The sequence below is a fragment of the Pseudopodoces humilis genome, chromosome 26 (assembly GCF_049639895.1).
Source record: "Pseudopodoces humilis isolate 2021_Gansu_Grassland_sample_001 chromosome 26, ASM4963989v1, whole genome shotgun sequence".
Classification (NCBI taxonomy): Eukaryota; Metazoa; Chordata; class Aves; order Passeriformes; family Paridae; genus Pseudopodoces; species Pseudopodoces humilis.
The window spans coordinates 6,660,561-6,687,836 of record NC_142225.1 but is presented as its reverse complement, the minus strand read 5'-3'; the positions used below and the strand labels follow the sequence as shown (position 1 = coordinate 6,687,836).

At 43.1% G+C, this 27,276-nt stretch overlaps 1 protein-coding gene across 2 annotated transcripts in view; it reads right to left on the bottom strand.

Moving 5' to 3' along the window:
- Window positions 1-1,527: 1,527 nt before the first annotated feature.
- Window positions 1,528-27,276, bottom strand: part of MAGI3 (membrane associated guanylate kinase, WW and PDZ domain containing 3) — a 54,384-nt gene continuing 28,635 nt past the window's right edge. The window contains exons 4-22 of one of the 2 annotated variants that reach the window (XM_014258182.2): window positions 25,759-25,968; window positions 24,333-24,507; window positions 23,465-23,544; window positions 21,993-22,050; window positions 20,837-20,931; window positions 20,040-20,228; window positions 18,073-18,672; window positions 17,034-17,065; window positions 15,062-15,215; window positions 14,455-14,546; window positions 12,587-12,779; window positions 11,701-11,886; window positions 9,780-9,965; window positions 6,249-6,342; window positions 6,039-6,159; window positions 5,368-5,511; window positions 4,427-4,565; window positions 3,093-3,182; window positions 2,576-2,680 (exon numbers count right to left, since the gene is read on the bottom strand). In XM_014258182.2, coding sequence (XP_014113657.1) covers window positions 3,133-3,182; window positions 4,427-4,565; window positions 5,368-5,511; window positions 6,039-6,159; window positions 6,249-6,342; window positions 9,780-9,965; window positions 11,701-11,886; window positions 12,587-12,779; window positions 14,455-14,546; window positions 15,062-15,215; window positions 17,034-17,065; window positions 18,073-18,672; window positions 20,040-20,228; window positions 20,837-20,931; window positions 21,993-22,050; window positions 23,465-23,544; window positions 24,333-24,507; window positions 25,759-25,968 — 2,798 coding nt within the window. In that variant the 3' untranslated portion in view covers window positions 2,576-2,680; window positions 3,093-3,132. Of the gene's footprint in view, window positions 2,681-3,092; window positions 3,183-4,426; window positions 4,566-5,367; window positions 5,512-6,038; window positions 6,160-6,248; window positions 6,343-9,779; window positions 9,966-11,700; window positions 11,887-12,586; window positions 12,780-14,454; window positions 14,547-15,061; window positions 15,216-17,033; window positions 17,066-18,072; window positions 18,673-20,039; window positions 20,229-20,836; window positions 20,932-21,992; window positions 22,051-23,464; window positions 23,545-24,332; window positions 24,508-25,758; window positions 25,969-27,276 lie in introns of both variants that reach the window. The other variant, XM_088067035.1, reaches the window with a different exon arrangement.

The following is a 27,276-nucleotide window of genomic DNA, read 5'->3' as shown; positions in this document are numbered from 1 at the left end:
TGTACTCAGTGGTCAGGCCGAGTGCACACAGCTCAACGTAAACCAACCTCTGGGGAAGAACATGGGGCAATATCTACACAGGCTACTTCAGAGTATTAAATATTTCACAGTCATATTCCACTCAAGCAGAATTCGTACGTGTTGCGCTACACAGCAAACCCGGCGTCAGTGTCTCACCCAGTTTCAAGCAGGTGACCATGGTTCAGAGCTGCTTTAAAGCCTTTTCAATTCCCAAAATCTTTGTTTAAAAGCTGTTTGAGCAGTCAGCTGTACTTGTGAAGAATTCCACTCAGAACTATCTCACTGTGCTTTGATAGCCTTTAAAAGCATTTAGTGTTTCAAATCCAAAACAAGATATTCACTTGCAAAGAGGAAATCATGTTTGTATTTGAAGTAAGTAAAGCTCGATCATTTACTTTTCTTTCTCCAGCAAACTAGACCAAGGGCCTCCTTTTACCACTTTTCTGCAGTCATTGAAACTGTGAATTAAATAAACCCCTTCTGTTTCTGTTGTTCTTACATCTGTAGGACTGATGCGTCAATAGGTTCTGGTGATAACATCCCTCTTTAAAATATCTCTGCCAGCCCAAAACGTAGATATGGTGTGTCTCCTGTATCCTGTTTGTCATCAACACTCCTTGATCACACATTTATAGTAAATAGGGGAGAGTTCTAAAATATATGGGCAAGAACATCACTGAAAACACTGCTTTGGCACCTGAGTCTGTCCTAAGGTCAGCTCTTACCTCTACAGAAGGAAAAATCTCAAATTCTTAACTAGCATTAAATAATTAAAGATGGGACTTTTCAGCATCAGCTCCATCCCAAGGCCAAGGGCATCGCAGTGCCGTGAGTGAAACCGAAGGAATTGTGTTAACAGAACCCAGAATTTTCTTCCCTCTCAAAGATGTTTGCAACCCAAATCCCTGTAACTCAAGGAATTAAAGCAATTTTGCTGTGTCAGAAAAAGCAAAATCACAAATTAAGTAAAATACCATATTTAGCTACAGGGTTTTGTATTAGGTATAAAAATTCCAGGAAATGTACGAACTCAGCAGCAGCAGCAGCAGCTCATTTGCTGCCCTGGAACTGACAAAAACCAACTCACCCATGTTCTGTGGGTTTCCTGATGTAAACGTGCAACCTGCTCTAGAGAAAGCACCCGCTTCAGGCCAAACCTGCCTTGTCTGTGACTGGAATCCACGTGGGAAAGGTTAGATTGACTGGATACAGCAGCTAGCTTGGCACAAGAACGGGAAGTGAGTCGGGATCACATTGGCAACAGAGGCATTAAATAACTTTGTTCAGAGTTCACAACACTTGGGGGAAGCTGCAGCAGTGCAACACTGGGAGTGGCAGACATGGCCTGCCTTTGCAGGGGACACGGGGACAGCAGCTCATGGAAGGGTTTCACTGAGGCAATCTGCAAGGTCCTTCAAGGAGCTTAGATAATTTAAGAACAAATCAAATACCTTCCCCACCTCTAACCATTTTCTGAGGGAAAAAAACAAAAAGAAGACAACCGTGTGAGAAGAACCGATGCTTTAAATTACCCTTACTGGAAAATCGATCAAAACACGTTCTAAAGCACAGTGTCTGTCAGTCAGTCACACCTGTTTTCCAGGCACCGCTGCTGCTGGGGTGCCCTTACAGCCACTGGGGACCTTCCATGGCCCAGGAGTTATCAGTGTTTTCCTTACTGGAGAATTCCTCTCAGGTTGGGAAGTTCCATCTTTGGTTTCATCGGGCAGCTCCACGTGTCTTTTTCCATGGTGCCTGCTCAGCCTAAGAGCTTCCTGTGTTTCCACCCTCCTTTGTTTCTCCATGGAAAGCAGCGGGATATCAGAAAGGCTGGAAGTTTTGAATCTGCTAGAACCTGTGTCTCCAGAGCTGGACTTAGTTAATAAGTCATCTTCAGAGGCATTTCTTCTGGAGTCCCTGAAGGGAAGGTTATGCTCACCAAACACTGGGTAAGGTCGGTCTGCAGAACACCCTTCTGTCTTTCCTGGAGTCTTCTGCTTCATCTCTTTCCTGGTGACTTCTGGTTTACCATTCCCACCTTTCAACTGCTCAACAGTTGCCTTCTCGCCACGGGATGTTCTACCATGGATCCTTGCTGTGCTTCCTGGCTTGCTGAGATGCCTTTGGGGACTTGCTGACCTTTCTTGATTTCCACTGGAAGACTCCTTTTTGTCACTGCTCTTCATCCCTATTTCTGTGGTTTTACTCTCACTCCTGGAACTTTCAGATATATGTGAGGGATTTTTTGTCTCAGGATCCCCTTTCCTGGGGCTGTGGAATCCCACGTCAGAGTATCCTTCAGCAGCCCCAGACTTTGCTGGACTGGCAGATCTGCCCCTTTTGGTCCCTGCTTCTGAACTACCTTTAGTGATCCCAAACCCAGGACTCGAGGGACATTCCCATCTGCTCTTTGTTCTCTGGGGAGAGGACTGAGGCTTCCTCTCATACTGGTTTTCAGTTAAAGTGCTTATCTTGTCAGGCACAGTGTTCTCTGCTTGTTCCAGTTTCTCAGACAGCTGAACTCTGGTTAAAGCTTCTCCTGATACTGCTAAATAACACATTTCAGATGGGGAAGCAGCATGGGAAGATGAAGATAATAATGGTGACTGTTCTTCATATATTACATTTGATGAAGCAGGGTTGTAGCCATCCCAATCACCTGGAAGCGAATGATGAGAGATTTGATTAAATACACAAAAAGCAAAAATCGGCAAACTACTGAGTTCAATTCAAAAATCACTAGAGTGGCATATTTTCAAAGCTTTACTTAGCCAGATTTCTGTACTGTGTTGTTCTACAATGACCCTGAGGATGTGATTTTGAAAAAAAAAAACAAACTAGTGCTCAGAATGCTCGATCCCTGCAGGACTGACAAGGACTTGGATCAAGACAAGTTTAGAGCCTACACAGCAAAATTTCAAATTAAAAAGTCCCTGACCTACATTGTTCAATAAAACAAAACAAACCAGAACTGTTATGCCTAAAGAAATCTGAAACAGTGAAAAGTCTGGGTTATTCATCGCTTTGCCCTTCAAAAATAGGAAGAGATGAAACAAGACATGCAGATTTACCAAGTCTTTAAGGAAAAACCAAGAAAAGCACTGAAAGCCCTTAATGTTGCTCAGGTTTCACGTAGGGACACAGACTGGAAGGAGCCAAACCTGAAGGAGGAAGAGAAAAAGCCCAGAAGTACATACAAAAAAACCCCAAACCCCACAGAGTACAGCAAGCAAGATTTCAATCAGAAACGTGGGATTAACAGCAAGGCAAGAGGCAATAAACCCTTCCCCCGCTCCACCACCTCCTTCACCTCATCCCAGGCCCCACTCTAGACAGAGAGCTAGAGGTTCGTCTAGCTCCAGAGGTTCCCTTTTGTCCAAGTCTGTTTCTCCCCCAAGTTCAGGGAATTTCTGAGACCAGCAGGGCCAGGAGTGATGCTCAGGACCCTTTTCTAGCTCTTGGGAGAAAAGAAATTCAGACAGTACTGAGCAGATTTTACCCTTTGAGTGAATGCCAATTAGCGACAACGCGCAAAGTATTTGGTAGCTGTGCGTGTTCGGGATTTTGAAAGGATAAACTCGAGGTAGCTCACGGTGACCCAAAAGCTCCTTATCAGAAGAAGCGACCCTACAATTTAGGAAGTTTAACTATCGGCACCTCAGTGTCAGCATCAGGGGTTACAAAGACTAAAACGCATATTTAGGAAATGAAATGTTCTTTGCTTTAAAATGCCAGCACTGCCACAAGCCTCTGATTTGCAGCCTTGGGACTGAGTCAGACCCAAAGTCATCAGTTCTGAACTCTGTGGCTCCTGCAAACCTTTGCTCTGCTGTACTTCCTGGTTTGTTTTTTTTTGGCCTACAAAACTCTGGTTTCCTTTTGTAGATGCAGAAATCTCCTTGAATCCCTAAATCCCTTTGGAGAATAAAGTTGTCCCTTTTCTGATTCCTGAAGTTTTGGCTTTGAGAAACGAAGTTTTTCATAATTTAGAAAGCTAAAAACAGAGGTAAATATGTACAGAAACAAAATTTTAGCAGTAGTGTAGCACAGAGAAGTTTCATTTAAATTAAAAGGCAATCAGGGTTAATAAGCATATTTTTAGAGAAAAACTCGATTAGCTTGGACAGAACTGAGCAACTAATTAGAAATACGGAATAATTTCAGATTGTGCAATACTCCCATGTACTTGTCACGTGTTGATTTTACCCCAAATATTCCCCATGCTTGAAAACAGATATTTTAATTTTCAATTTTTGTATTTTAATATTTAATTTAATTCAATAATGAATGCACAGCTGTTACAAAAGCAACCGCCAACTACTGCAGTAGTAATGTGAACAAGCAGCAGAATCTCCTTATCCCACTTTACTCCCCTCAACACCAAACAGCCCTTAGGACAACGTACTGTGATCTGGTATCAATCCAGTCCCTGGTCTCAGCAGCAGCAAAACTTTATTTCCTCCAGCCTGAATCAGCTCAATGGCTCGTGTGTGAGTGATTCCTTGGGTAGGTTCTCCATTAATTTCCACTATTTGGTCACCAACCTGAGGAAAAAAGTGAAGCAGATTAGTCTTTGGGAATCTCTGACTCTGCGAACTGGCTTTTCATTTAGAAAGGAAAAATAATTGAGGCAAATGCTTCTGTTTTCCCTCTCATGCTAAAATCCAGTGGGCATTAGTGATGTCATTCCATGGATGACAAACAGGATGTGACCCCAGGGTCCGGGGGTTCAGAGGTGCACAGAGGTAGTCTGTTCAGGGAAAGATTCCAGATATCTTAACCGCATCTTCTATTTATTTACAAGTGATGAGGCAGATACAGGATGCGCTTGAACGTATTTTCATTCCGGATTGTGGAGGGAGCACGTGGATCAACAACATTGCACCTGTCTGAGGTCACCTTATCGAGGGGAGGACACGGCACCTTCCCTACGCCCACTGCTGAGCTGAACACCGTGCAAACGGGTTTGCTATAGGGACAGGAATTGCTGTTTCAGGTTGGAGAGATCAGCGGTGAGGTCTCAGAGCCAATAAACAACTCTCACTGGTACCAGGCAGGTAATTTCAGCTCGTGCTAACTTCCCCAGCTGCTGGAAAGGGGCTGGAATAGCAGACCCCAAAGAGTTCTCTGTTGGGGAAAACTGCGAAGGGAAATGGGGACCAAAAGGGAGTGGAAGCCTATTTGGCACCGCACACAGCAGCCAACAGATGTCACTGGTGTGTAACATTAACATCTTAAAGAGGCTTCCCGGGTTGTGTTGAAGACGCTCCGTCAAAGGAGGTCACCACTCTGGATAAACTAACGTATTGACCGCATCAAAAAATGGATTAGAGAAGCCAAACTCACATGGACTCTCCCATCCTTGACTGCCGGACCATCCTCAGCCAGACGGAGGATGAATAAGCCCATGTTGTATTCTTTTCCTCCCCGGAGGCTGAATCCAAACCCTCGAGGGCCCCTTTCCAACTCCACTGGGAAACAGCCGGGATTCTGTGCAGGAAGTCAGAGAGGGGGATGAAAAAAAAAAAAAAAAAAAAAAAAAGAGATGAGGACCTGTAGGCAGATTTAACCTTTTGTTTTTCTAGAAAAACATTTCAATACTTCTGTATTTTGAGCATTTAAACAGCATTCATCCCAGCTCTGGGGTGACTCAGGGTAATGGTTTTAATCTAAGTCTAAACATTCATAACATCTTTCCTTCTAAGTCTGAGACAGGCACAAAATTCCTGAAGAAATTTTGCCAAAGGGTCCGTAGTTGCTCCCTTACAAGCCTTTTGTGTTTCTTTCATAACAATAATGAGCGTTCAACTACCCTAAGGAGATAATCACATTTAAAACATGAGCAAAAATATTCTGTGAGACACTTCAGTACACTTTTATACACAACTGTTCTACCCATATCTGACAGGGAAATGTTGTAATGTTCTGCTTTTGAGAACTCCGTGGCAACACCGCTGGAGTGCCTTGATGGATGAGTATTCCCTGTGTCTCCCCACCCTCTGGATGGATTTTTGTACCTGGGAATGACGGCTGCCAACACCTGAAGCAGCATCCAACTGTGCCATGTGCTTGTGCTCAGGCCAGGACAGACGGTAGCTACTAGAAACTTCTTTTCCAGCTTCCCCTTCTGTAGCTCCCCTACAGAAAGGTGAAAGGATGCGGACGTTACCTTTGCATTCATCCCTCTGGCCAAGCTCTGCCCACCATTCCCAGCCACTTTTCCCAACCTGTCTGGGTTGATCAGTGCCAATCCCAGCGGTCGGTGCTGTGGGGCCGGACTCTGCCTGGCTGAGTTTGTTCCTGATGGAGGACCACGTTGCTCTAAAATGCAAACAAAATCTATAGTCACAACTTCACAAATCCACAGCCGGGACAATGGTCACCACCAGTGCTGGGACTACCGCTCCCAAGAAACCAAGCACCTGCAACACCTTGGCCTGGGCCGAGCCGAGCTCATGTGGGCACAACAGAGAGAGGATTTTCCAAGCCAGGAACACGAGTACAGCTCTAATTATTCCATGGAATAAATTACTATGAATTTTATTCTTTATTCTTTTACTCTGCTTTTCCTCAGGAAATACCAACACAATTGTATGGATTCTGACATGAACAGAAGGTTTTTAGCCTGTTTGCGACTTGATAGACGCCGGAGGGGATTGGGGCCGATCCTTTCCAGGAAATTGGTTCAGATATTTAGTACCATGAAATTTTCTAAGAGATGAATAACAGTGTCTATTTGAAAAATATCCCTCTATAAAGGTAAGGGAATGAGGATCTTCAGGAGAAATGGGGATTTGGAGGTGAAGGTCCCATCAAATAAAGGGAAATCGCCAACTCATTTAAGGCACAACACGGTTTTCCATTTCCCAGCTCCAGACAAGGCGAGGAACTGGTCCCACAGCCCCACTGGGGGGAGGAGTTCACTGGCAGGCAATCGAGAGGAATTTTAAAGTGTTTTTCCTTCTCCCTAGGTAAAAAAAAAAAAGGTTTTAAAAAACCCATTTAAAATAACCTCCTATTATTTTCCCCTCTACGGAAAACACCGTTAGTGTGCGCTTTACAATAAATCTGGTGCATTTCTGGAAAAAGCCCCATGTTTCGGGACACAAAAATGACACCCTCACTTAAGAATAAGGAACCACCGTCTACACAAAAAGCTGCCCCTTAGGTAGAACCTGAATGGCAAGCAGTGGCCCAAGATGGACTTTGGTGATGAAATATAAACTAATAACTCCTTTTCCCTGGAAGGAGCCCCATTAGGTGCAGCCCATTACCGCATTTCTTAATTAAGAACATACCAATTCCATTAAAATGCAAAAAGTGCTCAAGAATGTTAAGGGAAGGGAAATTTAAAGCATATTACACTGAATTTCTCAGTGTAATAAAAATGTTCTCAGCTTCCAGAGCCCTCAACAAAACTGCTTGGTGCTGTTCCCATGACATGCCTGAAAGAGGTTTTTCTCTAGAGACAAAATGTCAACTTTTACTCCTGGTATACCCTCAGATTTTTATTTTAGAAGCATAGGCAAGAAAAACGCCATCTGTTTGTACAAATCCCGCATCCCTCTCTGCAGCCTCCTCTCGTGTGTTCCCAGCTAATACGTGACAAAAGATGACAGGCTCTTGCTTTCATGAAAAATGGTAAAGAATCTCTTCTGGCGCATGAAGGGAATTAATTTATTCCCATGAAAAGCAAAGATCACGGGTCTATGAAAGCCTGAGGGGAGGGAAGGGGACGAAGCAAGAGGTTTTGTTTCCACTTTCAAAGGACAAAGCTGGGGAACAGCAAACTCTATCAGCGTTTCTGCCTTATGAGGCTCGACAGCTTCCGGCAAGAAGGGCATTTTGTGTTTTTGGAGCTGTATCCTGGATTTTCCTGGGTGTGAATCAGCCCTGTGAGGCTCAGCTCTCTCCCCTGAGTGCCTGAAACCCTGACTTGCCCACAACCATGCTCGATTCCTCCACTATAGAGGGTTCTACTGTGAGCTAAACTCTATTTCTTCAGCTACATCAAGGGGAATTTTAAAGAGGAGATACATTCCCACTCTACTGGAATGGGAATTCTGCTTCTTTCTCCTTCACTGTCACAAAATTCTTTACATCTGAAACACACCAATTCCAGCTCCTCTGAGGCACAGATTTTTTCTGACTGATCTTCACTCTGGTTTCACCACCTGCTGCTGAGGGGCTCTTTCCTCTCTTTGTTGAATCTCCCCAGGTTCTGGTTTTATCTCTGTATTTTGGCTCCAAATCTGTAATTGAGGCAGTGGGAAAGGTTTTTACATGGAGTCTGTGTAAGGACATGCATAAACAATGGGCAGAAATATGACATTGAGAAAACTTATTTTGAAAACAAGTGGAAGGTATGCCTATCCATGTCAGGGAGCGGAATGAAATGAATGGGGTTTCAGGTCCTTCCAACCAAAACCAGTCTGGATTTGAAGACCAAAAGCTGCAGAGAATACAGATCTAATTCAATCAACTCAAACTTCAGTTGCTTTATACACATCACTCATGGCAACTGCTTTGAAGTGTGTCCCTTCAAACTGGAATGAAATGAAATAGATTGGATAAAAATAAAAATCTTAATAGAAAAGTAACTTAGAGAGGTCTCTCTACTTCAAGCATTAACAAAAAGGAGCATTAAGTCTTTGAAATTCTGTGTTACAGGCTGAGATGGCATGCTAAATATTTGCAATGAACGTGAAATTAGAGAATCATCTGCTGGCTTTATTCACAGCCTGGTTCTAGGTATTTCTTCTTTAAAAGGTGAAGAAAGCCAACTTTATGACAAAATGATAGAGAGTTTAATTAAACCCATAAGCAGCATTCAAGAAAAACGCAGGGTGGGAAAACAGCTTTTCTCTCCAAATTACTGGATTTTATAAATTTACATTTTTGTTTAGAAACAATACCACAGTGCATGCAGTGTTATATGGGAGCTGTCATTAAGTCACAGTCTCTGAAGATGGGGCTTTGCAGTTCTTAGGACTCATTTTGCTGCGCAGGTGACACAGCACGTTTTGCAGGTGGAACAGACTGGCAGAAAAACCAGGTGTCTTTTTCCAATGTGGTGGGATGTGACCCTTTTCCAAAGGAGAGCTTTGGCAGACAGAACTGCAGCATGTTTCTGCTGCAGCAATGCAGCGCTAGGGAATCTGTGTATTAACATGAGAGACAGCAAAAACTCAGGGTTTAAAAGGAGAGATTTGAAAAACAGGAGTCCCTGTGGCCTTAGAGCAGGGACACGGCATCCTGGCAGCACTGGCCTCATTGAGAACAGAGCTCTGGCAGCACCTGAAACAGCAAGAGCCAGGCCCTGAGCCAGGGTGAGAAGATTTTCCCACTAAGCATCATCCTGTGGCTGCTGCAGCCCCCTGAGGAGGGGTCATTTCTCTATGGCTGGAAAATACAAGGTCTGGACGGGACGTTTCTATGTCAGCAGCATCTTCTCACACATGAGAATTTCTCTCACTCTTCACTGCATGGTCTAGCTTCTTTTTGGGTATGATCACCTTGTTGCGGCAGCTCCTCTCTCTCTCTGTCCCACCCGCCTTCAGCTCCTCCAGAGCAAACACACGAGCTTCCAACATGCTCAGCTTCCAGGAGCTGATGATCCCCATGGGTCCCACCCAACTCGGGATATTCCAAGATTCAATCTCCTAAATTTCCAAACACCTTCAAATACTCCATTTAAGCCAGTAAACTTCAGCAGTGATAAATACCCAACTCTGATAATGTAGTGGCACCTTCCTTACCTTCCTCAGCCACCACCGTGAGGGTCACCACGTTGCCTGCATCCTTGATGAGCTGCACAATGCTGTCATGGGAGAGCTCCACGATGGACTGGTTGTTTACCGCTGAGATTCTATCGCCCACCTTCAGCTTCCCACACTGGTCAGCCGGGCTTCCCTCGATAACCCGCCCGATCTTGTGAGGAATCACTAGAAAACAAGAACAGGCGCAGCAACACTATAAGTATTCACAGAATTATGGAATATCCTGAGTGGGAAGGGATCCACAAGGATCGAAGTATAGCTCCTGGCCCTGCACAGGGCAACCTCAAGAATCCTACCATGTGCACTTCAGATAAGCATCACATAGACCCAGAATTACCAGTCACAGAACCACAAAATACGCTGAGTTGGAGGGACCCACAAGGATGATCAACTCCTGTCACTGCAGAGGACATCCCATAACCCAAACAAATCCCACCCTGTGCCTGAAGAGCATTGTCCAAACACTCCTTGAGTTCTGGCAGCCTTGGGCCTGTGACCACTTCCCTGAGGAGCCTGCCTGTTCACTGCCCCACCACCCTCTGGGGAAAGAAGCTTTTCCTCATACTCAACCTAATTCTCCCCTGGCACAGCTCCAGCCATTCCCTTGGTCCTGTCACTAGCCATTACAGAGCAGTGATCAGCGTTTGTCCCCGCTCTCCTGCTCCAAAGGGTGGCACCACTTGTACAGGACAAACCTGCAAATAATGAGAAATGCCTCACTGTGAGCGAATGGAGAGGCCAACCCAACAGCATGGCCTTGTCACATACAGGGTGTTTTGCCTGAAGGAAAACGTGGGAAGGAAATGGGTCACAAAGGGATGAGTGAGAACGTGTGGCCCTGAAGTGCACCGTAACAGTTGGTTTTACCATATATAATGTAGTTTTCCACTTCATGCATCAACCCTGACGGACGGTAAGGGCTCAGAGAGAGTTATGGCCATCCACTGTAACGCAGAGATTCAGATGCATGGGCAAACTCTTCCCACTTGCAAAAAAAAAATTAACCCTTAAACACACTTAAAAATATATATCAAACTTCTCCTGCCTGGGACTGATTCAGTCAGGTGAGGACCTGAGCAGGGAGCCTGCGCAAGGCCAGCAAGATGCTACATCAGCTCTGCACAGGCCTGACCACTTTTCCTGATCTCTGAGATGAACGTGCACTTGTAATAATTGTCTCAAATTTCTTCCAGCTGTCCTGGCTTGGTTTACCCCAGAGTGATACCGTGCCCTGCACAGACTCCTCCGGAAGCAAGGGCTATGGGGCCAGAACAGACAGAATGGAGAAAACAAGAAATGTTGTGAGAAGTAGAAGGAAAAAAGACTGATTTCAGCTCCTTTCCCAGAGATGACCGCAAAGGCAGAACTAGAGACAACCATGCCGGAGCCACGTCCATATCTCAACTGCAATACCAGACCAGGCCACTTTTTGACTTTGATGATCTTCCTAGACAAACACACTCAGTGATGGTAATGGCTTCACTGCTTTCCACCAAATACTGTAGACTCTACTTCCTCAGATCCCCAAAACAAGAAATTTTACCTGATTAGGTAATACAAAGCCAAGGTTGAAACTACGCTTCCATTAAAATGCCAATGAATTAATGCATCATCGCCACTGCCTGACAAATATCTACATCCTAAATGCTGCCCCGTGACAAGTGCACTCTTGGGTATGGGTCGTGTGGGATATAAATTCCCCGTTCCCCACTTATGTCACAGTGGGGTGACCAAGAGCATAAATATGAAGCAAGACAGACCAAGACTTAGCTGGCTGGGCTGTGCCAGTGTAAGTGAAAGCTGACTATGAGGGAAACACCAGCAGTGCAGAGGAAGCCATATCCCTGGAGAAGCCCAGCGAGGCCAGGCAGGGGCAGAGCCACCAGGACATGGCACTTACCCCCAGGAGGAGGTTTGTTCTTGGAGGTGAGAATGACGAAGCCAAATCCTTCGTTCTCCTTCCGCTGCAGACGGACATCGTAGACCTCCGGGCACGGCTGGTTGGCCAAGTCAACACGGTTCAGCTGGGGAGAGCTGTTCTGTGTCAGGACAGGCTGTGGCTCCTCCTCCTCTGCCTGCTTTTCCCCTTGCAGGGAATGGACAAACAACAAATAAGAAACAATCACACCAAGCGACTTCAGCACAACCATGAAGCTCAAGTGTCAGTGCCAGTATAAGGTGGCAACAGCAGTTGCCAGTCAGAGCAGGGGGCCCTTGTCAGCTGTAAATCCCATCCCAGCTTTGTCATTCATGGAATCACAGACTAATATCTGAACTGTTGATCTGGACACCGATCTAAAACTGCAGCATCTCAAGATCCTGCCCTGAAATGGCTCTCGTTTGAATAGTTAAACTTGCTACACACCGATGTGAAAGATTTGAGAATACAGCATACGGAAGGTGCCCCTCCCTGCCCGTGGCAGGATGTGGGACAAAATGAGCTTTAAGGTCCCTTTCAACCCAAAACGTTCTGAGATGCTCAGAAAAGAGACTGCGTTATTATGCAATTTCCACAGCACTAATGGCTGTTTTAACTACTACCTTCTACAAAAAAGAAATCACGGCTGCATCATAATTTTCAGAGCCTTATCTGTGTAAGCAGCACAAGCTAGCGAGCAATGGGGTCCAAGCTTATTAAATTCTGCTTTTCTCCATTTCAGAGTTATAGCTGACCCTCCTCAATCTCAGGCTGCTCAGCCTCAGTGCAGTAATTAAGTTCCAGAGCAGCTTCGGTGGATTCGATTACAAGCCCTACAAGTGCTCCTTCTGGGCAAGCGGACACCTACCACCGAAGAAGATCTTCCTCCGGACTGTGAGCAGCACCTGCCCGTTCCGTGCGGCGCTGGTCATTAAATCCAGAACTTGCTTGTGTGACTTCCCTTTCACAGGGACTCCATCGATGCACATCAGCTCATCCGCTGCACGCAGCCTCCCGTCCTTTTCCGCTGCTCCCAATGGGATTATGGCTCCAATATAGATCTGTGAGCAGAGTCCGGGGGTTTGAATGGGAACGTGGATTCATCAGAACACACAGTGGTTGATGTGCAGACGAGGTCTTTTGGGAAGACTCTTTCCAAGATTATCTCACTGTCCCGCTCTAGCAGAAATGAAGCCAGAAAGCGCACTCTGCACAAGCTGATCTAGTTGAGACAATCTGGGGTCTCAAAGCATTCACTGAATACTTCAAAAATCTTTAATCCTTATTTTTGTCAGTTCTGCTCTCTTGAGCATGTTTGTCAGTTTATTAAAAGGCTCAGCTTTTGAAATGAGCGTATGCCATGTACTTATTACACATACGATTTCCTAGACACTAATGACACAAAAGCCTCTGACATTCACTCTGCTTTATTTTTTTACCAAGACTGAGACAGAATGATTGGGAAAGAAATAAAAGCTTTTGAATGAACTCAAGTTTATTTCTGAAAATAATTGCTTATAGACAGTTCCACACTTCAAGTTGCTTCAGTTCTCAGCTTTTGGTAATTAGATAATGAATTCAAACATCATCAGTTCTGCCTAACCCCACTTCAAAAAGTGCTACTAAATAAAACACAGAGAAAAGCACCACACTCTATTTCATATGTTACAATCACTTTCTGATTAAATGGAAGATTAAGGGTAACTACAGCTAGTACTGCTAGAGGTTAAGGAACAGTGGGCAGCTCATCAGTACACAGCACTCAAGACAGCAGGTCCATACTTCCTAACAGCTATGGCTGTTATGGAAACCAAACACCACAAATGCTATGAAGTGCAACAGAAGTGACATTCTCTGTGTTTGCTCCTTACTTTAAATGCATGTTAGTGAGGGAGGAAGAGGAAAAAAAAAGGCTAGCACTAGATCACAGCTGGGAATGGAAAAACTGAATTCCTTCATTGTAATCAGGAAATAATCTCTGCAGATCTATTCCAAAAGCTTTTTCTCTCCACTTAACAGCTTAAAGAAAGGTCCCCAATATATAATACAAGTCTTAGTGCTTCCTTCCAGAGAGGAATTTATGCACGTTTGAAAATAGAGAGGAGTCTCCTAAAACCAGCCCTCGGAGAACGGACCATCCAGGGGTGTCTGCGCTGGTATTTGCCCAGCTGCCTCCAATGCAATGCATGCTTAAAAATCCAGTGGGAGAAGCAGGGAATAGAAGGGGTGTGTCACCATGTCGAACCTCATTTCACTGGGCTGCAAGAAAAGGAACAGCCTAATGAAGTTTTGACAGGAGGAGTAACCGCTTCCTTCCGCTCAGCTGGTTCCCCGGGTGCACTGCTGTGCACAGCACACCGATCATTGAATCCGGGCACATCCTGTGCCAAGGCCACCGCTGAGCTCAAGTGACAATGGGCAAAGGCTGGGCACCTGCACGGCCCTTCCAAAGGCTCCGAGATACATCAACAGCCAGTGTCCTCAGCCCAACAAAAAACTGTGGCCAAGGATAGGCTCGGTACTAAGAAGGGTGCAGAACCTTGGAGACCGGAGTCTGCAAAGAGGGGAAAAAATAAAGGTAATCTGGACTGATTCCTGATCTCTGAAAGTCAGGTAGCAAATTGGTCAATTTTGCCATCTCTGAACTGCCTGGATGGGATGATGGGAAATGAGGATGACAGAGTAGGATCATTCCAACAGCAAAACTACGAGATAACTGTGAGCAGTTTCACTTACAGGCTGATCCGGTCCGTCCCCTCCAAGCACCCGGAAACCAAAGCCTGACTCTTGTTTTCTCAGGAAAACATCTAAATCTCTTGTGTTTGGAGCTAAGAAAAAAAACAGTATTTCAAAACATATAAGGAGCTATTTTGGATTATTGAAGGATTATACTTCGGTGATACACTCTGAGTCTTCTAGTGACAAAACACAGTAAACAGAAATACAGTGATATTCTCTTTTCAAAAGAGGTATTAATTTTCAATAATTAATTTTCTAAGCAGAAATCACAACCACATCTGTGCAGTAGACCAGGATAAAAGCCAGTCTGTGACACAACTCAGCGCTACTTTTATAAGCAGGTCTGCTCCAGCTAACTTCAGAACTTCAGAACCATCCTTGAGATTATTTCTGCTATTAACTGTTTAACTGAAAATACGGTTGAAACATATTTTATCTTTTTTGTTTTTCTCATTCCTGTTTGAATTATGCATGACTTGAAATGTATTATCCACAGCAGGTTAGCAAACTTCACAACAAAGTCTCAGTAGCTTTACTGCACATACAACAAAAGAAAAAATTCCCTCATCATTGAGCAATTTCAAGTTGAAGATGATATACTTACGTTTGTCCTCATAAATTGTCTTAGACTTCAGGTAGACTTCGGAAGGGTCCAGTTTAGGAGAGCCTGGTCGCACAGCAGAGGGCGGGAAGGGCATCGGCTGCGGAATGGTATCGCAGACAGCTTCCAAACTCCCTGAACTGTCCTGCTTGCCCTTCTGAAATAGGCCACGGACACAAAATCCATATTAAATAAAGGCATGACTACGCTTATCATGTAAATGTCATGCAAAGACAACAAACGAACACCACGCAGAAGAAAAATAGAAGTAGAAAGGAACAAAATTACAGCTTTTCCAGTAAAATGACAGCTTTTCCTTTTTTTCTGGTACGCGTCTGACCAGAGTACTGAAGTCTTCCTCACTGGTACATGAATTTCTACTGGAGACTAGGCTTGGAAAGAGTTTGAAGTGACTGATGCTCAGAGAGGAGTGAAGCTGGGCAGATGCTGGTGGTTAGCAATACATGGCATGAAGTAGGGCATAAAGGACCGATCACTTTTAGAGAAGACACCGAATCCTTGTCAGGCACCTGCCAGGCTCTGGACCACAATCCAGCACTGTGGGCACGTGCTACTCTGCAGGCACTGCCTCCTGTCCTCTGCCAAGCTCCTCCCCACAAGTACAGCATGAGCTGTTTGCTGGAGCAATATATATACAGAACAGGAGGACACACCTGGGTAGTGTGAGGTATTAACAGCTTCCTATGTGCCTTTTCATGATCTGCAACACTTCTGTTCATGAGGCAAGGACACCAAACATCCTTGTGGTCTCTCATCTAAACTCCCAGTGAATTATGCACTAAAATAACTCTAAATACTTCTCCTGGGCTGAAACCCAGCCTGGAAAACTGGCACGTGGCAGTGCATGCTGAACCATAGCAGGGGCAGAACAGACGTAGATCTGCCCTTTCACCAAGAGCAGAATAAACTGCCCAGAGCCATGCAGTAGTGTGACACTTCTTGTATGTTTATAAACACAAGAACTTGCCCTTTTTAAGTGAATTACTTTGCCACGCTGCTTAATGCCACTGAGCATCGAGTGCTCTGTGGGCTGTCGCTCCTGTACGTGTGCTGGTACAGAATGCCAGTCCCCAAGTCCAAACTATTTTTAGCACATTGCCATGGGATCCGTGCCGACGGGGCCCTCCAACTGCGGGGATTTCTGCTCTGATTTGTTCAGTGTGGGCAGCTGGATGCTGAATCTGAAGATCTGAATCTGAAGAGGAACCCAATCTGAAGACCTTACTGAGTACAGTCGTCTTTGAGCATGCTGAACATGTGCTCCTGTGTCATGTCACTGCTGGGATAGAACTAAGGTTGCACTCAAACAGCAGGATAAAGATAGAAAGAGAAGTTACAGCTACGTTCTGGGAATGGGATTTTCCTAAATTGCCCTGATTTGTATAAGAAGCATTTTTAAAGAAGTATCTGTGTTCTACCAGCCTGATTTATAACAGAAACCTTCAAAATAAACATAAGCATTAATACCAGCATTATTAAATTAGAGGTTGTTTTATTAAGACCAAGGATTCTTTACTGAGCTAATATATATTAAAGATGCTCTGACAGATAACTTCCAAGAGCAATGAGTATCGAGCTAGGAATGTACTGCTCCACAGAGACTTGCTGAAAATATGGATCCAAAGATAAGCACTTCCAGAAGGGAGCACTAACCAGTACATTAATTAATCCTCCATAAACACAAGGATTAAGAAGAATCAAAGGATCATAAACTTCCTTTAGGAATCCCATTTCACTTTAATAATTAGCAATGAAAAAAAAAACATACTGTATTTTGTTTCCCTTTTAATGTGTACTTGGACAGCAGCTACTTAGACAAAGACTTTATGCCTACCAGGCAGATGTGGTTTTGGTAAACCATCTTGCAGGTAGGTTATCACAAGGACTAAAATCCAGAGGAAATGAGATTACAAAGCAGCTCAGAAACCAAGATAAATACATCACCAATACTCACTCCTTTGGCAACTTTAGTAGGTGAGGGTGGACCTGAAGAAAATAGAAAGTAATTTTAATAGCAGGTTACAAAACGTTTCAACATTACAGCAATATAATCAGATGCTCTTGGGGTGAAAATAATAGTGGTTGATTCACTGTGCTTTTAAATGGCAAAGTGACCAAAACCATCACTTTGGAGAAGTCTCAAATTAGAATTGAAAGCTGTACAACAATGAAAAATATCTATTTCTCTTCTTGCTAGAAACTGGTCAACCAAGTCACCCCTCAACTCATGGGATAAGGAAACTTAGGAATTTGTCTGAAGGAATTTCACTTGCCACAAAGAAATGGAATTATCTCCTTAGCTGATTCAGGAATAGTAGCATTTATACGGGACAAAATCCGGAGATTTTTGCAAATGCCAGTGGCTGAAGTCAGGGTTACAATAAAGCCTGAAGGGACACTGAGCAGCTAAGAGCTGCTTCATAATCCATTCAGATTCAGCTTCCTTTGAAAGTCACATACTACTTTTTGGGGACAAAATGCATTCTTGTCCGTGACTGACAATCAAGGAAGAGGTATGAATATGCAATGGAAAAATCAGAATTTTTTTCTGCTATTCCCAGTGATCAGCCCCACCTCTTTGCTAATGCTTCCTCCCATCTCCTGCAATCCCCTATTCATTACAGACAGTTACTGGAATATATTTTGAGAACCTCACAAAACTCAGTCCATCATATGCTTTGCATTATACTGGAGACCATGTGTTTGCTTTAGCACTCCACAGAGACTTGGAAGAGACAGTGCATAAACATATCACCATATAATTTTTGAGGGAAAAAACCCAAAGAAAAACCTAACTAAAACCCCAAACAAAACCCCAGCAACACGCTCTAAGCCTAAATAGTCAGGGGTATAAATCAAACTTAGAACATAATAGCTCAGAGATAAAATGAGTTGCTCTGTAGCTGTCAAGACTGGACACGATTTAGATATCACACTAAAACAGGATTTTAAAAAGCTTATAACCAACATGACAACTGCAATTTTGTCTGTACCTCCTCTTAAGATAAGCAGGGGCACCTCTGCTCCTACTGGAAACTGCTTGAGCACCTCCACCACCTGCAAGTGAGTCAAGCTCTGCACATTCTGATGGCAAATCTCCTTGATGACATCCCCTTTCTGTAGGCCTTGACACCACTGGCTGTCCAAAATCATCTTCACCTTCTGGCCTGTGGGACTGTCTGCAATGGCAAACCCAAAGCCTTTAGGCCCTTTGACCAGAGGGATGGTGACCAACTCCGGCTGAGAGCCTCCTGAGGAGGCAAAGGAGACCCTCTGCTCTGCTGAATCCACGGAAGGGCCGTTCAGACGATCGTTGGCCAATATTTTCCCATTCTGGTCCAACACGATTGTTCCCGCTACTAAATCTTGGCTGGACACAGAAGCATCTCCCTTGGTCACCAGTGGGCTGTTAAGGATGGGCGTGGCTGTCACGATATCCACCACGGGGTCTTCGTTGTCATCAGGAAGAGGGTACCCACGACACAAAGTCATGTTCACATACTGATTGATGGGAATGAGCTGAAACATCTGGACAACATCTGCATGGGTATGGCCAAGGACACAACTTCCGTTTATGTCCACAATGACATCACCTGTTACAAAAGAAAGTTTGAGAGTGTCAAAAGCAGAAGTGAAATCTTCAACAAAAGCCTACCTTGAGGAAATCACAGTGCTGTCTTCAAATTAATAACTAGTGTCTGGGATATTACCTCATGGCTAATATTGCCAAAAAGCATAAAGAATTTCCTCTTTGCATTTATTCTATTTCATCTCGGGACACCGTGTGCTAAATATATAAAGTTTAATCTGCAGCAGATTTAAAAAATGATACTTTACAGCCAGGGGAGATGAAACAGAGCATGCTCACTAAAGCAAGCAGATGTCTTCTGCTTTAATTCATATTGCACAGCATCCTAAACCAAATGCAGAATAAATCGGATTTTTTGGCCCTCCGTTTATTTTAGGACTGGCTGAACTTAAACTAGGATCACACATGCACACATGCTCCATACACTTACACTGCTGCCAGACATGGCTAAGAATACATTTTCAAAATGAAGTGACAGGCGCTAAGGATCCCAAAACCCCGTTTCATGCTTTCATCACTCTGATGTGAAACTTTGCACGTGCAGTACAATATGCCCTTCAAACTGTCCTATCCCTTTAATGCCCAGGCATCAGTAAAACAGGATCTCTCTTATTCCATGAACTACAATCAGAATAGCTGCACTTCTTTTCATTCCAACAGTTCTGCAGGAGTGTTTTCATTTTTGCAGAGGTGGAAAATGAACCACATGCAAACAAGTTCAAACAATACATCAGCAACAAAACAGGAAATTGTTTCATTTTGTAAGTAAATAGTATTAATCATTCAAAGTATGAGTTCTTTCACTCATTTGAAGAGTAAGAGTCTATGTTATACATAAAGAAGCATTTTTCCCTTTCTAATATGCTGTCCTGGTTTAGGACCAGAGGTTATAGGTGACTTAATTACACATGTAATAACCATGAGAAAATGTGCAAGTCTTCATGGATTGCAGAAACCCTCGTCCCTCTTCTCTCCTCACCTGTCCAGCTCACACAACTTTGCTTCCTCATTCCTGCTGTGGGTTTTCTGTAGTTTTAATAATGAGAGTCATGGATCTTGTCAGCAACAAGGCAAAACAGACCAGGATTCAAACACATGATTTTTACTTTACTTACAGAGAGGAAAATCATTCTATGAATAAACATGAAGACAAGTGTTTTTGCTAAAGCAGAAGTACTGAAAACTTCAGAAGTGACCTTAAAGTAGATTTTTATCTAGAATGTTTCAGCCACTGCTCTGCACTGATCTTTCACAAATCAGAAAATACTTAATTTAGTGAGGATGTGGATGGAGTCATCCAACCTCCAGCACCTCAAGCCGTGTTCTCCGAAGTACCCCAGGAAACGGAACTGTACAGAAATAATACTTGACCTGGAGCAATTCTTCCGTCTTGCGCAGCGGGTCCATCTTTCAACACATTCTTCACCTGGAGAAACTCGTCAGGCCTGTCCCCTCCGATGATTGTGAAGCCAAATCCCATGGTACTTTTTTTCAGGGATGTCCTAATAAGTGCTCCATTAAGCTGGGATGGATCTCGAGTGAAGACAGACCTCCCTGGTCCTATGGAATTATGGAATACAGAGACGGGAATGCAGGAAACCAGAGTTAGTTCGGGAAAGGTTTTTGTTTATTTTTAAGGTGTCACAAAGGTTAATGATTTGTTTATTGTTGGTCAGCTTCTGAAGCGCTCTTAAGGAATAAAGCAAACAGACAGGAAAGTGTTACACTCATTTTCCAGCTGAATTCAGTGAATGGAAAAGAGGCCTTTTTTTAATGGATTGCAACAGAGCTGTATGCAAACCTCCCATCTCGAATTCCCAGTTTTAATCCTTGAATACCAAGCTTAAAGTAGATCAAAAGTATAAAAACTCCCAGTGTGGTTTTACCTGCACTTCCAGAAGGCTCTTCTAACCCTCCATATATTCCAAAGCTGTTTATGATGACCAGCTTCAGAACAACCAAAACAATTTAAAAGCAGTCTTAGTGCCTCGGTTCAATTTTAACACAAAAAAAAATCCTTAAAAAAGCCAGAAGATCTCGGCGGGTAGTACTGTAATGGCTAGCAGAAAGACAAGGCTGATGCCTCGATGAATTCCAGAACTGGGTTTTTACAAAGCGTACTTGCAGATAAAGATATATGTGACAAAGAACACGATATTCAGCGATACCTGATTTGGAAGGGCCAGCATCAGTCTGTCCTAGCTGTTTTTTTCTTTTGGCTTCCAATACTGGATTTTCAAACTGAGTTTTCTGGTTAATATGACTGCAGGCACACAAAAGGTAGGTCAGGACTTTGACAGAAAACATTCTGACTATTTCCCCCAAGAGACAACACCAAAAAAATACATCTACAAACATTCTCTTTTATTATGTCAGATGAATGCTCCAGAGAAATGAACAAAAAACTCTCATAACCAATACTGAAAGTATGCTTGTTCTTTCAGCAGGTTGTTTTTTTTTTAATTTACTTTGAAGCAAATAAAATTTTACTCCCTTTAATCAGTAGGTAGAGTTGTAATAGTTTAGAACTGAGCAAATCTGATTTTTCTCTTAATCCACCTACCTATAGTGTTTACAAACTCAGGCATCACCTTTTTCCTAGTAGATGCTAGAGAAGTACAGCAGAGGAGGGAAAAACCAACATATTTGAGCATAATTCAAACAAACAGCTTGACTTTGAGAAGTGAAAAATGTTTTCTTGTTGTCCAAAGCTACATTTTCAACTCTACCGATTTTCTTCTCCATAATAAAGGAGAGATTTAATTTCCTCTGGCCTGAAGGAGACTCAGAAGAGCTTTGCAGCAGTTCAGTGGTTATTGACTTGGCTCTTTGGAGACAGCAATGATATACAAGATATTTTTGCTCTTTTAAAGTTATCGGGTGCTGCTCTTAAGTCAAGTGACTTTGTTTTTGTTAAGCTATGAAACACTGCATCAGCTCATTTCCATCTACAAATTACTTTGGTTGCAACTTGCTCTCCTTCCTTGAATGAAAAACACTGAGTCTTGACGGTCACACCGTGGATTTTCCCACATGCCAGTGCTATCAGAAGTTTGTGCCATGACTTCATGACCCCAGAACTGTTTTTCCTGGATATATTTAAGTTTCACAGAATCACAGAATGGTTTGGACTGGAAGGAACCTTAAAGTCCATCCAGTTACACTGCCTGCAATGAGCATGGATACCTTCCATTAGACCAGGTTGCTCCAAGCCCTGTCCAACCTGGCCTTTCACTGCATTACAACCTCTGCTTACTGAGTATCAAGCATTTCAGAATTTCCTGTTCAATTTTTAAGGATGCCAAATCAATAATTATCACTTACTCAACATAGTATGTCCCATATTGAGGGTCTTCTATTTTCTCCCATCCATAAGGAAGTTCTGCAGTCAGAAAGACCAAGTTCTCCATTACAAGGCAAAACTATCCACAAATAGCAGAGTTTTCATTAAAGAACATCTAGACTCATGAAAAATATAAGGAAAATAGAGGTCCCATTTTCTTCCCTGATGAAAAGTATCAGCCCGTTCCAGGGAATGTGAAGCCCCGTAATTATTACTCCTTCTTCCACTAAATAATGAGCCTTGTATTCAATGAAATCACACCAGGTTAAACACATAATAAACTCAAAGACCTGTTTGTACTGAAAATCACATGCAAAAGGCTCCTTTTGATGGCAAACTCAGCATCTGATAAGAGGGTGCCAGCAGCTCATGACTACCTGAAGGTAACAAGCAGTTACCATAGAGGTCAGCTTATCAAGTTTATTGTTCTAGTTAACTTGACCATAGAAATTTAAATATTAGAATAATGAATATAGTCAGTTAGCCAGACATTTTATGGGTAAATTTGCCCTGCAATCTTGTTTGAGACCGCCTTAAGTTTGACAATAACAGGAATTTCCCTAGCATATGACAGCATGTTACCAATTACTAACAAAAGCATTGCTCCACAGGGTCTGACTAAAGACCCAACGGTTCTATTAATTTAAGTATTGTTCATTTGCATATATGGCATCTCTGTTTAAAGTGCTCCTTTTATCCTGTGGCGAGCTGCACGTATGTTCAATAAGCAGCAGTACACAGCTATTGCTCCATCTGGCTTCATTAGGGATACATGGCTGTTAGGGTGGGCAGTTTTGGAGGATGACAGGTCATTCTGAGCCTGCTTCAGCTTTTGGAACATGTCAGGCATTTGCTCAAGACAGAGCTACCTGATACTCTTTTCTAGCAGACTAAATTGCCCAACCGTGTAGCAAATGTTTGCAGGAATTGCCTGGAGGCTACTGACCTGGAAGTCTTGAAGGAATTTAAATCAGTCAGATTGCTCCCTTAGCCTCTGCATTCAAATACTATGCCACATGCAGTAGTTTGCATTAGGAATATGTATATTTTGCCACACCTTCTTCATTATTTCTATATTCTGTTACTTATGGACCTTCTCCTTCTGCCATATTCCACCTATCCAGGAGTTTCCAGTGAGAGCATCACTCATGTGCAGCTTTCTCCTTAAAAATGACACTTACTGGAACAAAACAGGTCACATTCTGCTCGGGAATGCAGATAAACCTTCCATTTAGCCAGATTCTACTACTCCAGGGAAAATACACCGTGGACTTTCCCAGTCTTACGTGAGTTCCTATTGCCGCCAAACGGGACGCTCGGCACTACACTGCCAGCTCCAAAGTCTCATCTACCAGGGAGAAGCTTCTACCACAGAAGTAACAGCTCGTATCTAGCTGGGATAAACTCATACATTTATCGGTGACAGGTGACAAATGCATTCTGAACATCTCACCTCCATCTTCACAATCTTCAGGAGCTTTGGCCTTCTTACAGAGCCGGGGATCAAGCCATGTGGTTGTCTTGGTGTTGTGACTGTGGAGCAGAACACGTGCCAGTGTGTAAGAGTAAGAGAACTCCTTCACACTGAAGAAACTTTGCTTCGAGTATTTACTACTGTAGGAAACTGCAGAGTACAGATAATAGAACCTTTATTTGTGCCTCAGTCACATTGTAAAATACTAAAAAGAAAAGGCACCAGCACAGTGAAGACTCTCCAGAGCACACGGGCAATGTTAGAGGCACAGATCCCCTCCCCAGCCCCCAAAAGCTCATATGGAAACAGCAGCTGTTTCTACCTGATAGGAAAAAAATATTTTTAGCCTCCTCATATGCTTAATGCTCAGGAAGGCTTCTGTTTCATTCTTGCCTTAGAACTCATAAATGAGGCAGTTTTACATGTGCACACATGAGCTACTTTCCTAACTCGGGCTTCCATCTGGGCTATTTGTATTTTGAAACATCCATTCCCAGCCAAGGAACACAAGCTGAGAAGAAAAAACAAACAAGGTCTCAAATTTCAGAGAAATTTGACATAGAGGTTCCATGTTATGCTTCACTTAACAATACCCAGCCAGCTTTGTATGTGTGAGATACAAAACCTTGAAACAAACAAACAGACTTTGCAGGTGGAACCATAAGGTTTTCCTGCACAATGGCAATTGTACCAAGCGTGCAACACTGAGGACTACGAGTAAGGAATTTAGCAGTATGAATATATTAAACCTGATAAAGAAATAGAAGCAGCAAGAGCAGAAAAGAGGTGAAAGAGCAGCTTTCCAGACTGCAGCCACCAGCACTTCTCCAAGGAGCGAGTTACTCACTCGATGAAGTAGATCATGCCAGTGTCCGTGTAGGCCATTTCCCAGTTCTTGGGTAGTGGTTCCAGAGTCTCATCCCTCGACAAATAATTTCTGAAGTCCATGTTGCTGCTTGTCTGGTTGTAGCTGGGAACAGGTTTCATCCAGTCAGGAGAATCTGAATGCTTTTCTTTGTTTTCTGCAGTTGTTCAGGGAAAGTGTTTGTCAGATGCTTATGTTGTTTCTCAAAAAGAACCACCCTCTTAATCTGGCTATGAGTGGATGTCAAACACATTCCTGTATGTGATGTGCATTTTTTCACTTTCTTTTTTTCAGCTGTAAACTTTGACAAGCTGACATGAAAACACTGAACTCTGCTCTTCCCCTGCCAAACAGAGTTAACCTTGTATTATGTGTCTGAGCCTACTCTGAAAAATCAACACTGGCAGAAATCCAAGTTGACTATGCTTTGTTGCCATTTCTACAGAGAGAACAGTGTTTGTAATGCCATAAAACAACTCAAAAAATCCTACTAATATTCCTCAAAGAATCAAAAGGAAATGTAGAGGAGACCCTAACTGCCAGTAAAATAAACCACACCTTCCTACAAATCACGCCTAGAAAAAAATCCCAAAAATTTGTGCAGGAAATTTTAAATAGAAGCCTCTACCCTTCAGAACCGAGGCTATGCTTGATACCCTCTGTGACATGACAATGTCCGTGACTTTCACCCAACCACCAGCCTGACCGCTGGCCCCTCTGTGCTGTTGCCAGCCCTGAAGATCACAAGATTAGGTCAGGTCTAGTCAGTGTAAATCTGTCCTAAACAGTAACACACAGGATCAGCTGCAAATGCAATGTGACAGTTCCTCTCCACCATCAATTCACCCCCTCCAGATGAGTAACCATGACAGCAAAAGGAAAAGGGCATCCTGCCAATCCCAGAAAGGTCCTGCTGGACACTGCTCCAGCCTCAACACACTTGGCTTTATTCCTCTCCACAAGCTCCCCCTCAGGTGGTTTCAGGTTGTGTGACAGTTCCCCTATGCAAAATCATCTGAAAATTTTACAGTATGAGCCAATGTTGCCCCTTAAACCAATCACTTCCTTAAAATCTCCTGTGTAAAAACTCAGTAACCAACTCAAAATTCAACAGTAACATTTGCAGGGTATGAAGAGTGGACAAATTTTTCCTTCCCGCTCATGTAAGTGGCCCGTATCCAGCACCACATGTCCTTGACCAAGCAGTACATTTTATGATGCAATTGCACATCTGCCTGGGAAAACAGCTGGTGCTTTCTAAAAGGTCATCTCAAAATCAAGTAGAAGCACCAGCCTGAATAGAAACTGCCTTCATACTTCACCAAAACTAAGGAAGCATGAATGCTATTTTTATAGGTTTTATCCATTCACACAGTACTCCAGGGAATTTCTCCCCTTGTCAACTAACCTATCCCTCCGCTACCATTAACTGCTTCCTTTTCCTCCTCCTCCTCCTCTTCAGGGAGAGAACTTTCCATCCTTTGCATTTTGCTGACAGACGTGGTTCTCTTCCTCTGCGATTCAGTATCAAAATCATTGTCAAAAAGAACTTGATCCACTGGATCAGGCTGAAAGGGGCTGGGCTCTGCTGGAGGCTTTGGAGTACCATAAAAATTACCTGAAAATGAGACAGAAATCAGGATCACTGAAGCACTGATACTGCTGAAGGCAGTGGCACTGGCTGTTATCAGTTTAGTGCCCACGCAAACATATTTTGGTGAAAATTTAAAGCCTCAAAGAAGACATCAGTATTACCAAATGCCAATCAACAGTCAAAGCCCATTTACTTATACACTGACTTCTTGCCAGTGCAGCACTAGTTGTCAGAAAACAAGAGGTTAACTGAAAACTGTTATCCTGCTGTAAGTTTTCTAAAGAAAAAGATGGATTTGTTACTTTGCCTGGAATTCACTAATACTCCATAAAGAGACTTAGGGAGCAACCTTAGAGGAACAAAACAGCGAAAATCAATTACTCTTACTCTACATACTAATTAACAGCACAACAGAAATACCAAAGTCAAAAAGAAAATTCATTTTGTGCAGACAAGTATTTATTTCCATGAATACAGTTAACAATTGATTTTTAACACTTGCAATTTTCTACTGACAATATACTTACAAAACAATATTGATATGGCTTCATCTAAAAATTACTTTTACTTCAGAAAAAGGAACAGATTTTTCCTTCAATATTTTAATCTAAAGCACAAAGGAATTATCTGCTGTTTTCTGGAAAAGAATTTCAGCAACTGATCTCTCTCCTGACTGCTCATATGATTTTTATGAGGGAATTGGGCACAGAGCGAGGAAGCTTCCCAGAATTCCTGCTGGGGTGACTTTTGGCGCCTGGATAGGGTTTTGACCATGTAAATAAAGTAAGAAAGAAAACCCTTCTGCAAATATCAAGCAAGGGCAAGGCACAGAGAGGGGACAGCCAGATAAAAGTTCAATTCAGGAATAGAAAAAAAGTACTAGTTTAGCCTAAATTTGCGTAGGAGATTTCCTAATATTAACAGATAATGTGGGATACAGAAAACAAGAGGCACAGAGCCTTTCACAGGATTGTCTACTTTTGACGTATTTTCTTTTTTCATCAACTTCATTACAAGGTTTTTCCTCACCACATTTAACAAACCCAACTTTCCTACAGATTTGGACAATCTGGTCTAGTGCTATTCAACTTTTCATTGAAAAAAGCTTTTGTTTCCCTGATGGGTCAGAATTTCTCTTGCCTTCTGTCCTTCTGTTGCACACCTGAGAGGAGAACATGGCTCTGTTCTCTGAGGTTTACACAAAATTGACTACATTCTCTTAAATTTGTACCAGGCACAGACACACCTTTTCAGAATGCTTCCCCAAAATGCAACAATGAAAATAATCTGGTAGGATTAAGAGTGGTTGAAAGGACAATTTGCAGTATATCA